This window comes from Coturnix japonica, chromosome 9 (assembly GCF_054131305.1).
Source record: "Coturnix japonica strain WE chromosome 9, WE-NBRP24, whole genome shotgun sequence".
Classification (NCBI taxonomy): domain Eukaryota; kingdom Metazoa; phylum Chordata; class Aves; order Galliformes; family Phasianidae; genus Coturnix; species Coturnix japonica.
Genome location: NC_140671.1, coordinates 22753236 through 22768848, shown reverse-complemented (window position 1 = coordinate 22768848; position 15613 = coordinate 22753236). Strand labels below are relative to the sequence as shown.

The 15613-nt window shown below is 44.7% G+C and overlaps 1 protein-coding gene across 1 annotated transcript in view; it reads left to right on the top strand.

Annotated features, from left to right (window-relative positions):
* LOC146759857 (obscurin-like) overlaps positions 1-14626 on the top strand; it is a 94677-nt gene extending 80051 nt beyond the window's left edge. The window contains exons 2-3 of the mRNA XM_085509895.1: positions 13024-13290; positions 13501-14626. Of these exons, the coding sequence (XP_085366021.1) occupies positions 13024-13290; positions 13501-13775 (542 nt within the window). The 3' untranslated portion in view covers positions 13776-14626. The remainder of the gene's footprint in view (positions 1-13023; positions 13291-13500) is intronic.
* Positions 14627-15613: the final 987 nt, after the last annotated feature.

The window sequence follows — 15613 nt, the reverse complement described above, 5'->3', positions numbered from 1 at the left end:
GGAATCCATAAGATAAATTGGCCTTGGAAGGTGCAGGTAGGACCCAAATGGTGTGGCCTACTTGCACCTTGGGGGAGATTATTGGAGGTGGGAGGTTCAGTCACCCCCTCGGTGATAGGTACATGGCCTACTGACATCGTGGTCAATACTCCGGCCTTTATTGCTAAAGGAACACCTATTATGTCCCTATGGCAGATCAAGACTCCTCCTCTGGTGCCAGATATAGTTATACAGCCACAGATATCTGGCCAGAGGGTATGGTATCGGAGGCCGGGACATAATCCAGTACAAGCAGAAGTATTGACCCAAGATAAGAATACGGCCTGTATCTTGCCCTGGAGGGCGGATCTTCCCCTCCTAGTACCCTTGAAACATCTATATTACTCCCCTTAAGATTGATTCTAAGCCTCTAGGACCATTACTCTGGACTGATGAAACGCAGACGGACCTGCACTTCAAGATGATTTGTCTCCGGTAACATCTATCAAGCACTGGCCCATGGAAGATCATAAACACCCATCCAATCATCATCATTTGAATAATATCAACATCTAATGCGACGGGAGATTGTATCAGCGTCGTGATTGGGTCTCTGTAATAAGGGGAACTCACCTAATCATTGGTTCACGTTGTGAAGGGGTGGAGTGTATGGGAGATCACAATGTGAACCACTGATTGATCAGCTGAGGCAAGTGTGGGGTCAGCTGTGGGAGCACAGGTGAAAGTTATGTAGCTGTGCTCCCTGGAGGGGTGGAGTTCGACTCCACCTCCTCTGAGACCTCATTTAAGGGCTGACCCTCACTGAGGCAGCATCTCTTGGAGATCGCTCACCAGGGAGGATCGCCTCAGCTCTGGTGAGTTCCCTTTTCCTTATATCTTCTGTATTTCTACCATTTTGCTTGTAATTGCTATCCTTGTTAATACCAGCATAGTTATTGCCAATACAGTCTGGATGGAATGAAGGGCATGAAATACTGATGTGCTCATCAAACGCTGCTTGTTAGCTTAGAGACAAGGTGTTGAATTGGTTTGTTCATGTATTGCAAACAGGTTACTTAGCTGCCTTCATTTTAGCTTCAGAAGAACATGTGCAGAATACAGAATTGATTAGAAGAAATAAGAACTGTCTGCATAGAACTTACTCTTTCCTTACACAGGAGAATCAAGCACACGTTTGTATGTGAGTACCTCCAGAGGTGAAACTTGATCCCCCAGACGTAATGAGCAGAGACATTACAATCAGTTCTAACTGTATCTTAATGCTGTGCTGAATAAGCCTGAGTCAGGATGTAAACCACTTTCTCTTTTTTTCTTCAGATGAAGCCATTAATTTTGTCAGCAAGTCCAAAACGACTCCAGAAATATCAGTCAGTCCTTCTGAAGACCTGGAGCTGGTGTGTGAGGTGTCAGCTGCAAGCGGAGCTGTCGTATAGAAGAAAGATCAAATAGAGGTGAAGCAGGACCAGAGGACAACCATCATCTCCCAGGGGACGCACCGCAAGCTCATGGTCAAAAATGTGACCCTGAAAGACCAAGGGAGCTACAGCTGTGAAACAAAAGATGACAAAGCAACATTCCAAGTGAAAGTCAGAGGTGAGAAAATGCTTGGAATCCCAGAGATAAAGGAACACTTCATTTTGTGTGTCTTGCATTTGGAGGATCAACTTACAGCCTCTCTGGTGCAAAACATTTTGGCTATAGGACTTTCTTTGTCATCTAGTGTCATAGCAACACTTTTCTACATGTGCTTTTCCATCCAGGAATGAATTACTGCAACAAACAATAGGCAAGGAGGGTAACTTGTGCAACTCTTGTAGTCAGCTGGTGTCTGCAGGGTTACAGTGCAAGAGCACACCAGGCATGCACGGAGTGAGAAAAGGGGAGGTGTTTGATGAGATCTGGTTACAAAATTTGAATGACACAATGAGGTGGAAAATGCCACTAATCAGACTCATAAATGGCCTGGGTTGCAAAGGCCCACAGTGCTCATCCAGTTCCAACCCCCTTCTTCCTATGTGCAGGGTTGCCAACCAGCAGCCCAGGCTGCCCAGAACCACATCCAGCCTGGCCTTGAATGCCTGCAGGGATGGAGCATCCACAGTCTCCTTGGGCAACCTGTTCTAGAGGGCCATTCCCTTCTGATTTACTGGAAATGTAGAGAGACATCAGAAGAAACAAAGAGAAGGGAGGAGGTTCAGCAGTGCATGCAGGTGTTCTAAATCTCATGTCCAAATCTGCTATCAGACTGCGAAATGTTTAGATTTATGATATGATATGAAATGATATGCCTATTCATTTCCCAAGGCAAAATAGAGGGGAAAGTATTTTCCTGTCTTAATGAGGCATCATGATGGTCCCTGTGAAGGGCAAGTATAATGAAAATGGGGAACTGGAGTAAGCTCTGCAGCAGACTACAGCAAAATGGTGTGACTGTTGTGATGTCCCTGCAGAGAAAGAAGACGTGTTTACAAACAAGGACAAGGTACAAAAGGAGGTGAAGGCTGCACTGACTCAAAATGCCACGCTGAGCTGTGAGGTGGCCCAGGAGAAGACGGAGGTGAAGTGGTACAAGGAGGGGAAACTGATCACCTCGAGCAAGAAGTTCAAGGTGGAGTCAGAGGGCAAACAGTGTCGGCTGGTGGTGATCCAGGTAGAGAAGAAAGATGCAGGGGAGTACAGCTGCGAGGCTGCTGGCCAGAAACTCACCTTCAAGATTCATGTCACAGGTGAGAGAGAACACATTTTGGCCTTTCATTCTAGAATGTTTTAGAAAACGGTCATTAGTTTGTAAGTTTTCCCTGCTATGCTTAAAATTTTTGGAGCTGAACTTTGGGGTGGTTAATTTCTGATGAGGAAATTGAACAAATTATTCTAAATACAGTTGTGAGGCAGCTCCATCTTTTAAAATCTTCAGGAATTTCCTTTTGCTGTGGGAATGAGGCCATAGACAAGAAAGTTCTGATTGCACTTCTCCATTCCCACGTGCCTGTACCACTAGAACAACTCTGCAATGCAGCTGCATCTCAGGAAGTTTCAGAACAGGGGCTTTGTGTCAAGCACTAGGGGGTGTGCTCTATGTAACATGTTTTTGTCTTGGAAGGGCTCATTTAGCATGGGAGAGAATACTACAGGAATGTTTTGTATAAGTTGATGTTTTGAAGACATAAGTAAATGGCAGCTAGGGGACGAAAGAGTCATGAGAGTCATACAAGAAGCATCACAGAATGCCTTTTGTTGGAAGGGACCTGGAGGATCATCCAGTTCCAATCTCTGTCCTGGAAAGGAACACATTCTTTGTGACTAGGTTGCTCTAACACCCATCCAGCCTAGACTTGAACGTTTTCAGGGATGGGGCATCCATAAATTGCACAACTTCTCTCCACATCATTCTCTTGGGGCATCAGACTGGGAGAACTGATTCATTTTTCTGACTCCTTCCCCAAAACCTGCTCTTCTTTCAAGAGGCCAAACTAATGTATCTCTCTCTTTTCAGAGCCAGAATTTGTATTTACAAACAAGGAGAAGGTACAGAAGGTGGTGAAGGCTGCAACAACAGAAAATGCCACGCTGAGCTGCGAGGTGGCCCAGGAGAAGATGGAGGTTGTCATCAATTTATAAGCAATGAGCCAATAATGTTCCAATTATAAACTTTTATTAATTGTAGCGGGTAAAACAAAAAGGCAATTCAGCGCTGGGCGACAGGGGGATTATTGTTCCTCCAACTGCCGCGCCGTCCCGTCCCTTGCAACTTCTTTTGTATTGTCCATCCCGAGCGTACTGTCCTTTAATTGGTCGGTCGTGATCGTGCGACTTGGTGTGTCGTTCCTTGGTTGGTCCTTCCGTGGAACTTTGTATCCATTGGGGCGCGCTTTGCCTGTAACTATGCAGAGTACACAATCTACCCATAAAATTAGAGTGTTCTGCAACCCTTGTGGCCTCCATATTCCACCATCATATCCCGGTCCTAATGAACAAGCACTCCACCACAATGCTACCACATCCCGGTCTTAATGAGCAAACATTTTATCACAGAGGTCAAGTGATAAAAGGAGGGGAAACTGATCACCTCGAGCAAGAAGTTCAAGGTAGAGTCAGAGGGCAAACAGCGTCGGCTGGTGGTGAGCCAGGTGGAGAAGAAAGATGCAGGGGAGTACAGCTGCGAGGCTGCTGGCCAGAAACTCACCTTCAAGATTCATGTCACAGGTAAGACAGGTGTTGTATGAAATACAGCAGAGAACAGTAAAGTAAAATCTAGTTTCTATTATACAGTGATCCAGGTGCAGTAGTCTGTGCTGAGGTTTTTTCCCTAGACTTGATTGCCTGGGTTTGTAGAAAGTATTTGGTTTCAGTATGACACAAAGACCTGTTTCAGTCTGTCTGTAGAGCAATAATTAGTAATATATGTACAGTGGAAGCAATATTCAAGATATTATTCAAATCTCTCCTGTGCCTGAGATCCCAAAGTGTAATTCTTGTTCACCTAAACATTTGACTAAGATAAGTATGTGCAGTGAGGCTGGAGTGCATGTTGTACGTGCAGCCTTTCATGGCAGGAGAAGCAGGAACTTCTCCTAGTAGTACACTGCCTTTTTACTATGCCTTTATGTTGGAGGCTGCATCTGGATAGGTGAGTCTGCTACTCACAGTAAGAGACCTGGTAGAGCTGACTATTGCCAGAGCTCAAAGTAAGATAGATATCTGCAAATCACACACAAAGAACAAAGGACTGCGTTGGTGAGCATATTTCCTTTGTGCCTTTGACAGTCACAGTTGTGGCTATGGTAGAGGCCATGAGGAGTCTGTTCAGGAAGCCAGGAGTACTGTTCTGGGTCATGAAAAGGCAGCCAGTGGTTTGACTATCACATGTTTATGTGTTTTGATGTTTCACAGTGGGTCTTAAGTAAAAGGAACTCAGGTTTTGGTTGCCTGCAGGTCAGATGCTCTTTTGGGTTCAATATGTTTGCATAGTGACTTGCAACCATGGGACTGGTGTTCAAGGACCTTCTTGGTTCCTTCAGTTCCTAGGTTCTTTCTTGCCTAGATTTGACACTTTGTTTCAACAGAAGAGCTGATATTCTCTAGTGAAGGCTGTTAGTTTGGGCACAAGTGGTAACCTAAACCTGTTCCAACCTGTACATACAAACCTGCAAGTTGGTCTCATTTCAGTCCCTCAGTCAATACTTTTTGTTTTCTTCCCTCAGAGCCAAAACCTGTGTTTATAAACCAGGAGCAGGTGCAGAAAGAGGTGAGTGCTGCCCTGGCAGCAAGTGCCTCCCTCAGCTGTGAAGTAGCACAGGATCCAAGCGAAGTAAAATGGTACAAGGATGGAAGACTGCTTGCCTCCTCCAGAAAGTTCAGAATGGAATCTGTGGGCAAAACACGGCGTCTGGTTGTGGAGCAGCTGGAGAAGAAAGATGCTGGAGAATACATCTGCGAGGCTGCTGGCCAGAAGATGACCTTCAAGTTGGAAACAACTGGTGAGCATTCGCTTTGGGAGCACTAAGCAGCTTTTTATGTGGCTTAGAGGAAGACTGGCTGTCTTCTACCCTGTGGGCATGGAACAGCAACAATTCCCCCCGGAACAACATCAATGACCCACACCACAAGTTGGATTCTCCTTTTTAATGTAGTGGTAGCGAGGTGAAAATCTGGCTGTGGAATATTTTTGACTAAGGAACTTCTACTTTAATTTCTAGATGCGCTGAATTACCCTCTAGAGTGTCTTTCTGAATATATAAGCAACCATGGGTGACTATGATCCTGATTTATATCTAGGTTCAGGCTTACTTTTTCAGTTAGGTTAGATCAATAGCTCCAGAGAAGATAGGGAAATACAGCAGTTCACTGATACCATGTGTCAGAAGAATGCAGCTCAGTGCTGGGCAGTTTGCTGCTTCATTCCCTCTTACAAGTTGCACCCAAGGCTGGAAAAGACCACTGAGATAGCTGAGTCCAACCCAGCCCACCCTCACTGGACTTACTAACCACGTCCCCAGTGCCACATACCCGTGGCTCTTGAGCACCTCCAGTGACTGCGGTATATCAGCGTGGTTGCTTCAGTTGTGGGAGTTTTCAGACACTGGCTGTTGTTCTAGCGAGACAAAAAACCAAAACTGATGGAACAGTGTCTATACAGGAAGCAACTGGCTGTCCTGATGGCTGCCAACAGTTTTACACAAGGTGTGTCATGCAAGCTTGCATGAGTCTGGTTTAAAAACTTGCTGTTCTGATGGAAGGAGAGGATGTTGGTACAGGATAACTGCGGGATTTGTGCTCTCCCGACATCCAGTTGCAATCACAGCTTATTGTTGCTATAGAAAACAGCTTCTCTGTAGACAAATTGAGTTAGTTCCAATAAGTGGCTGAAGCCCTAAGTGATCCAAGGTGAAGCATGATCCAAACTGGAATTTAACTAATTGTAGTAGGGAATCCAAGCCTTAATGAGATGAGTTATTTAAAATATGAGTCCTCCATCTAAAACAGCATTGAACTCTTACTCTGGTTTATGATAGAAGTGAGAGTTTAACAGCAGAAGTCTGAAGTTATGCTCCATATTTCTCACCACTGAAGAGAATATTTGAATATATGAATTCCTTTGGCTATGTTAGAGCTCATAATGAGGTCAGCTGATGTTCTTTAAATGCTCGGAGTCTAGCAATGTGGGGAAGTGGACTGCTATTTGCTGTTGAGCTTTAGGCTAAGAAGCCTGATTTTAGAGGACTGTGGACTTCCCCTTTCCCTTCCCCTCTCCTCCCCTTCTCCCTGGACTGATCCCACATGGTTTGAGAATGATTTCAGATCAAGGTAAATGAGGAATCGCCGTGTGAAAACCTGTTGTTTTACTGCACTATAAGAGACACTTAGTCAAAAGACAAGTGTGTGTTCCAAGCTTGAGATTGCAGGAGATCCTAGAAACAACTCAGCTGCTCAAACCTGTAGTCTGGCTGAATCTTTTATTGTCAGTTTTGGTCAGGAGGAGATGCTTGAGTAAGACAAATAAAAGGTCACGGGTAAGTTGGTCCTTCTTGTGATATACTTCTAGGCTTTCATCAGGGAGAAGCTTAATTAGTCCAAATAATCATAGCAGAAACCACACCAAGAGCATGAGAGTGAAATTTATACTTTCTTGACGTGAAGGAAAATTTTACCTGGTTCTGCCATTCCCCAAATATTTGTTTCCTTATGACAAGAAGAACTTTGCAGAAGTAATTTTTTTTTTCAGTCTTGCGTGCAACACAAAAAGGGGTAAAATCTAGGAGGCCACCTGAAATGTTTTTTCCATCTGGAAGGATCCATTTAACAGCACCCATGGACCTGGTTATGAACAAAACTAAGTTCCCAACTAAATCCACATTCTTCTTTCTCCTTCTCAGAATTGCCTGTGAAAATCAGCAAACCATTGGCAGACAGTAGCGTCATTGAGAAGGACAAGGTCACATTTGAGTGTGAGCTGTCCAGGCCCAACATGGACGTCAAGTGGTTCAAGGTATGGCATGTAATGGTATTTTCCTTTCTGACTTCTCTGGAAATGAATGAGAGCCTTTAATTTCACTTCCAAGGGATGCGAGTCTGAGCTTTTCCTTGATAGCTTTTTCACTGCTCTCTTTTCTTTATGCTCTTTTATTTGCCCAGATCAGCACTCTTTGTTATTATGTCCTGAGTTCATTTATCAAGTTGAAATTGAAGTTTGTTTTGGTTTTATTGTGAACTTTTTAGGTCATGCTGCACAAAATATTGTTGGTTGAACTACAGTACAGTCTTGAGCTTCAAGTCTAACACAGAAATTCTCAGCCGGGATTTTGTAGCCTTGTTGTGAACTGGGTTTTTGGGGTGAAATCTCAGTTTTCTTTGCACCTGACAGTGTGAGAATTTGCTCTGGCACTTTGTGTACCTCCCCGGTGCTCAGCTGTTCCTTCCCTTACTTGGGGATAACGTCATTTATTCAAGGTGATGTCCAAACAGGCTTGTTAACAGTCCTCCGCAGTGCTTTAAGCTGTCATAGGTCAGCCAGAATTTATGCATGTTCTATAGCCATTCCTTCATGTTGAAAACACTGCACTGTGCTTAAGCTTCAGCATATGTTCCAGTAAGCACAGTTCCATTAATTCTAGGGGAGTGGGTGAATTAAGCATAGATCTGAAGGCTCCCTTTGCTCAGTGCAGAGATGGAAGGACTAATGGAGATCTGACTTGATATTTTCCCTTCTAGGATGGGAAGGAGCTCTGTCAAAGTAAAAAAGTGGGCATTACTTCCCAGGGAAATAAGAGAAGTCTCATTATTCACAAGTGTGAATATGAAGATCAGGGAACATCCACATGCTGAGCAGCCTAAGACAAGACATCAGCTACCCTAAAGGTTCATTTTATGTTTAACTGAAAGAGCAAATAAATCCTCTTGTGGTATTTTGCACCACGGGAAGAAATGCTTCATGGGCAGTTTGGGCATTTCTTGGTTAGTCCTTTTGGATACCTTTCTCTTTCTTCTTTATGCTCAAGACAGATTTTCCCTCCATGTGTTGCATTGGTTAAACCCCAGTTTGTAGCTCATCATTGGGCTCTGAAGCATCAGACTTGTTACTGAACACAGGGGTCTGCTGTGCCCTGGTAGATGCCACCTTCCCAAGGGACGTATGAAAGGATGCTTTTTTCTGATTTCCTACTAGATGCTGTCCTCATGTGGCCACTTGGGTTCAGTGTTAGCATGAACATGAACATGTGTCCTGTCCCATGACTTTGGTGAACTCTCATTTTCTCTCTCATTCTGCAACCAGGTTGGGTTGCTGTTTCAGTACTGGCTGTTTTATGTAGCCATTCCATTTGTTCTGGTTTACGTTCTTTTTTATTTTCTTTTTTTCAGGCATCATTTCTATACAGTAGACAAAGCCAGCCTATTACATTTGATTTACAGTTTTTAGCTTTTGCTGGTAAGCATTTCAGCTCTCAGGCAGTTTTACCAACAGCTTTGAAGAGCTGAAATGAACCAGCCTGGACACGATGGTCTGTTTTTGTTGGTGTAATGAATTTATGAAGTTAAACTGATTGACCCCATAAGGTTTTACAGTGTATGACTCACGTCTGGCAGAGTTATCACAGCAATGAGTTTATATACTTAGCATTTCAGGAGGCAAATGGTTGGGGATACTCTTTCATTTGCTTGCGTCTCAGAGTGAATCACTAGTATGTGAACCATCCTTCATCTCCTTTGTATTGCTTTTGTGTGTGTCTGTGTGTGGTTTCCCCTGTGAATTTCATTCTTTCCAGTTATATGGAAGTTCTCTTTTGAGCAGTGAAATTAGATGTTCCATCAGCAGTCATAATGGTAAAGCTGAGTTGCCACGTTATCTGTGTCCTTTCTGTCTGGCGTCTCAATAACTGCTGCCCCACCACAATATCTGCCTAATACTTCAGCTCCATGGATGCCTCCTTGTGCAAACTGAGAGCCTGTATTTGGTGTGCATAGATCTGGGCTTACATCTGTGCTGGTAAATGCACTAGTGCATGGGCTAAGCAGTCCTGCCTCCTGTGCTGTGGGCATTGAGATGGGGCTCCTACAAGCTGCCCATTGCAAGATATTTAGAAACTAATTGCTGCGGAGGTTTCCATCCTCTTTTCAGACTAACTAAAATTTGGTTAGTGGGATCAAAACAGAAGGGGCAGGGAGGGAGAGCTGACCAAGGACTACTGATGGAACAACTATGAATCCTTGGTTCCTCAGGATTCCCTGCATCAGCAGTTGGCAACAGGAGTAAGGGGGCTCAGGAGGACACTGTGGAGTAGTGTGAAAAATGAGCGAAGAGAGTTACTAATTGATGCCTCTTGGAAAGTAGTCCAAGAGTGGTCCTCTTCCTAAACTCTCCTCTTGTGTGTGGTTTTATCTTTATGAGGTGTTCATAACAAGTGATGTGTAGATCTCCCTTATCTCATAATGTCTTTTCCTGCCTGCAGTGAATATGCAGGATACTGGATCATATACCAGCTTCTTTGAATTACTGCTCATGTCAGGAGATAAAATCTGCCTATTCTTTGAACTAACACTGGCGAGGGTTAGTTATTCTGGCTACCGAGAGAATGACACAGCAGATTAAACTCTTTCATTTCCTTCTTTGTCAAATGCCTTTTCATCTAACTGTGTGTCCCATAGAAATTCAGAGCAGTGTTGGCTGAGGGAAGTGGAAATATTTATCTCCTGTGTGTATCTGCCACCCTATTTAGACATGCTGGCAGAGCGCAGAGATTGGAGGAGTTGGATTAGGCAGTAGTTTCCCTATTGCTCACAGAACCACTTTTTCTGTGGTCTCCCAGCTACCCTGTGTCCAGTGGCCTATGCAAGATGGAGCGGAAAAGGCTCATTTTATGAACAACAGGAACCTTTCTGGTCAGATTAATACCTGTGCTCAATTAGAGAGATTTAGATACTAGAGATTTTAGGTACTGGAATAGGCTCCCCAGAAAGGTGGTTGAATCACCATCCCTGGTTGTGTTTAAGAGCCTTTTGGATGTGGTACTCAGGGATATGATTTAGTGTAGGGTTTTTAGAGTTAGGGTACTGGTTAGGCTGCGGTTGGACTTGATGATCTTCAATGTCTTTTCCAACCTGGGTAAATCTATGATTCTATGCAGGAACTCTTCTCCTGAGGTTAATCCAAGTTGTATCCAGGCCCTTCAGAAGGAAAGGGATATAGCAGCACAGAAATATGGCCTGATTCTGACATAACTAAATGCAGACCTGGAGAGTTAAAAGGGATTGTGTGATGTTCAAAGGATTTTGAAGCAAAGATGTCCCCTAGGTAAGATTTGTGGCTGACATTCCGCATACATTGTTTGTAGGCACACAAGCTAAGGAGAGACTAGTGATGAGCATGCAGAGAAGCCAATGGTTCAGACAGGTTTGTAGTGACACAACACTGTAGAGTTCTGTCTAGTTCTCCTTGGCATAGTTTGGAAAATAAAGATGAGGTAATTGGTGGTAACCAATATGGCTTCATCAAGGTCAAGCCATGTCTGACAAACTTGGTGGCCTTTCATGATGGAGTAACAGCATCAGTGGATAATGGGAGAGCAACTGACATCATCTACTTGGACTTGTGCAGAGCATTTGATCCCGTCCTGCATGACATCCTGGTCACCAAACTGGAGAAAAATGGTTTTGATGGATGGACCAGTTGCAGGATAGGGAACTGTCTGGATGGTCACACTCAGAGAGCTGCAGTCAATAGCTCAGTGTCCAGGTGGAGGGTGGTGTTGGGACCAGTGTTATTTAACATTTTTGTAGGCAACATGGAGAGTGGAATCAAATGCAGCCTCAGCAAGTTTGCAGATGACACCAAGCTGAGCGGTGCTGTTGATGTGCTAGAGGGAAGGGATGCTACTCAGAGGGACCTGGACAGGCTGGAGAGGTGGGCCCTTGGCAGCCTCATGAACTTGAGTGTGGCCAAGTACAAGGCCCTGCACCTGGGTCAGGGCAATCTCAAGCACAGGCACAGGCTTAGAGGAGAATGATTTGAGAGAAGCCTTGACCCTGAGGAGAAGAGTTGGTGTGGAGGGAGGTGTCCCTGCCTATAGCAGGGGGACTGGAACTAAATGACCTTAAAGATTCAGTCAGTTCTATTGTTTTTCTACCCTTAATTTTGCTTGAAAGGTTTTAGAATAAATGAGATTCTGGTTTCCATGAAAACTGTTTGCAGGGAGCTCCATTGTAGCTAGTAGGTCTGTCTTTAAGTTCAAGGGCAATAATGCATTGACTGTGTTGAAGAGAGAAATGACTCAGGAATGGATGATGGTTTAGAATAAAACATAATCCTACTTATTTTCTATGCAAATATGTGTAAGGAAAAGATGCTGCACTCAGTTCTGGAAATACCCTGACAAATATATCTCTACTGTTTCACAGCTGGAGATATCAAGATTGTTAAAGCACTGGAAGATGTGGAAGTGAATGAATATGGGAGTGCATCTTTTGTCTGTGAGATTTCACACGATGAGGTTCAGACCCAGTGGTACAAAGAGGACAACAAGCTGAAGGCTGATGACAACATCAGAATGCAACAAGATGGTAGGGTGTAAGCGGGGGGTCTTTCTCCTGAGTGGGGGGTGGGTTGGAGATCAAGCATATAAGACATCTGAAATGAAGTGAAGAGGGTTCAGAAGCGAGTTCCCCTTTTGTTTTGGGACTGAGGTTTAGGTGGAACAAGTGACATGGTGGGATGCTTAGTGTGGGAAGTGTGATGCTATCCCACCATCCCACACTGCTGGGAGCAGGTAGGAAATGAGTGCAGTTATTTCCAAAGTGGGGGTGAACAGGGCAGTCAGTTCACCTCTCCAAAGAGGTTTTGTCTGACAGTGAGTGTGATCCTTCTGTATCAGATACTTTGAATTTGACGGTGGCCGCATTTGATCAGTCCTTGTAGAAGCCATGTTTAGATTCTGCTTTGGTCTGCTCCATTTCCAGTTCAAAGTCGTTGGACACTAAATGAGACAGCTGCATCTCAGTAAAAGATGTGTTTGAATAGCTGTGATGTGCTTACTATTCAGATTTACAGAGCTGAGGTTTTGTCCTTGGCTATAGCAAAGAAGTCAAATCAGGTGAAATTAATTGTATTTCTGAACTAGACAAGTTTAAGTTTGGTAGCACCTAAATTTGGTGCGGTTTGTCATTGATTTAATCTGAAAGAAACTTCCAGGCTTTTTATCTGCTGTTGTCCCCAGCGTAAGATTATCCATTCACATCCTAAAGTACTTGTTATATTTTCAACTCACTCTTATTTGAATAAAAGCCTCAACAATTGGGAGCAATTTAATAAGCACAGAACAAGAGCTGGACCTTGCATTTGGTAGATACTGTACAGTATTACTTCATAGAAATGTAGTCAATGGCATTCCCTATAGACAATCGTTTGTTTTATCTTTAGAGTCGTTCAAAGAACCATTGTGAACTTGACATTAATTGGAATGGAATACACGCAAGAGACTTTCCTCTTCTTCCAATTGTCCTCATCCTTTCTTCTCTTCCACCCCTGCTTTGCAGATTACCATATAGAAATCACCAGGAAGTTGGAGGACAAGACAGCTTTGGAACGTCATTCTGTCATCCTGTCCTGTGACTTCAGGCCTTCTCCAAAGGTTGTGAAATGGTTCAAGGGCCGCACACCCATCGAGCCCTCTGAGAAGTACAAGATCAAGAGGGATAAGCATTCAGTAGAGCTCAGAATTCTGAAGCTGAAGCCCGATGATGCTGGTGTGTACAAGTGCAAGGCAGGAATTGCAGAGACTGAGGCCACGCTGACAGCTGAAGGTATGAGCAGGGAGGGTGGCCTCTTCCATGTCCTATTTCACCTCAGATTTCTCTTCTTGAGGTTGACTTCTGCCGTTCTCTCCTGCTAACTTTATACATGTATTATCTTCACATAGATGATTACACAAAGATCATCTAGTCCAACCATTCTACCACATCCCAGTATGATTTATAGTAACAGTGGTAACAGTTCACCTTGTTTCCCTACAGCCCGCAATGTAGAAGTAACGAAGCACCTGCAGGATGTAGAAATTGAAGAAGAGAGCTCTGCTGTCTTCTCCTGCGAGCTGTCCCATAATGACGAGGACGTGGAATGGTTCCTGAATGGCAACCTCCTTTACACCAACAATTACAATGACATCAAGAACGTTGGCAATTGCTGCACACTGACAATGAAGCAGGTTAAGCCTGAGGATGCTGGCACAGTGACAGTGAAGTCAGACAAGGTGTCAGAAAGCGCACCTGAAGGTGATAGGTGGGTCTGATCACACCCCTCCTGGATGTAAGAGATGCTAAGGAGCTCCAGTTCATTCTATTGTGCAGCAGTCCTGCTTCTAAAGCTGACCTCTCTGGGGTGACAAGTCATCAGAGGCTTTCTTCCAGTGGAAGGTTCCATTGCAGCAGATATCAAGGAAGGAGGATGGTTTTGGTGTCCTGCCAAAGCATTCCATTGCTTTTTATCATCATTTTACTTAACACAAGGAGAGTTACAGGAGCAATTTCTTTTACTGCTTCAGTAACATGCAGTGTCAATGCTGTTGTCTCCAAGGATTTATGACTGAAGGAGAGATCATTCAGTGTGTGTTTTGCCTCTGGGATGACTAATGACCAGGCTGTGAGCAACCTGATCTAGCTGTGAATGTCCCTTTTTATTGCAGGGGAGCTGGGCTAGATGGCCTTTAAGGGTCTCTTCCAATTCTAAGGAACTTGTGCCTGAAGTGCAGAAGTGGATGAATTATACCACTTCTTCATATCCTCCCCATGATTACAGAGGAAATACAACAAAACAATATGCATGGTCTTACTGTTGTCATTTGCTTGAATACGAAGACGTCTCTTTTTTATGGTTGAGATTTTTGTTGATATGGGTCAGGAGGAACTCACACTTTTTAGCTTTCTCAATAGGCAAAAAGTTCCAGTTGCTGCAAGCCACCGAGGTAACCAATAGAGGGGCCCTGATCCCCCTTGTGCCATCGGGATGCTCTGGCACGGGATGTGCCTCAAATTCAAAGCTCCTTCCCACCTCCCAAGGAAAAGCAAAGCAACTCAAGCATCTCCAGCAAAGCTGCCCAGCAGACAGCAGGGAATGCAAACAGCTTCTGGCTGCTCCCCTGCACTCCTGTCCTAAGTAAGTGACCCCTCGAGGACTGGATGGGAAATCAGTGCATGACACACGTGAGTGTGCACAGCATTGTGCAAAGCAGTGGGGATCCGTGTGTGTGTGTGTGTATTTGTGCATGGATGGTGTTGTACACACATTTGTGTCCATGAGTGTACAAACCAGTGGTGTTGCTCAGGTGTGTGTAGGTCTGTGGGTATGTGTGCAAGGACGAGCATGCACATATATGTACGTGCACAGGGGTGTGCAGAGTGTTGGAGCTGCACAAGGACATTGTGGTACCGGTGTGTGCGTGCACTTTGGGAGTGAAAGGAAGGGGTTACACATGTGTGAGTGTGTGTGCGCACAGGGCTGCACTAAGGGATGTGGTTGTGTGAGTGTGTGTGAGCACATAGTGCGTGGATGCGGTGGCACAAATGTGTGCTTGCACAGGGCTGTGCTGAGGAGTTGGGCTGCACACAGGTGCACACAAAGGGATGTTTGAACCCTTTGCCCCTAAGAACAGTTTTCCAGTGTCTCTCGTCCAAGAATTCTTTGAACAGCCTGCAGCTGACTCTCCTGAAGCTCAGGGTCCTGACTTTGCTTTTTGCCAGGCCCGCATTCCTTGAGATGAGGAACTCTAGGAGGGCATGGTCACTACAGCCCTGACCACCTCCAGTCTTAACCCCTGCTGTGCAGCATGTCCAGTAATGCTTCCCTTCACGGAATCACAGAATCACAGAATTACCCGGGTTGGAAGGGACCTCAAGGATCATGTAGTTCCAACCCCCCTGCCTAGCAGGGCCACCAAACATACACATTTACTAGATCAGGTTGCCCAGGGCCTTGTCCAACCTGGTCTTGAACACCTCCAAGGACGGGGCATCCACAACCTCACTGGGCAGCCTGTTCCAGGACCTAACCACCCTTCTAGTAAAGAACTTTCCCCTAACATCCAACCTAAATCTTCCCTCCTTCAACTTAAAACCATTTCCCCTAGTCCTG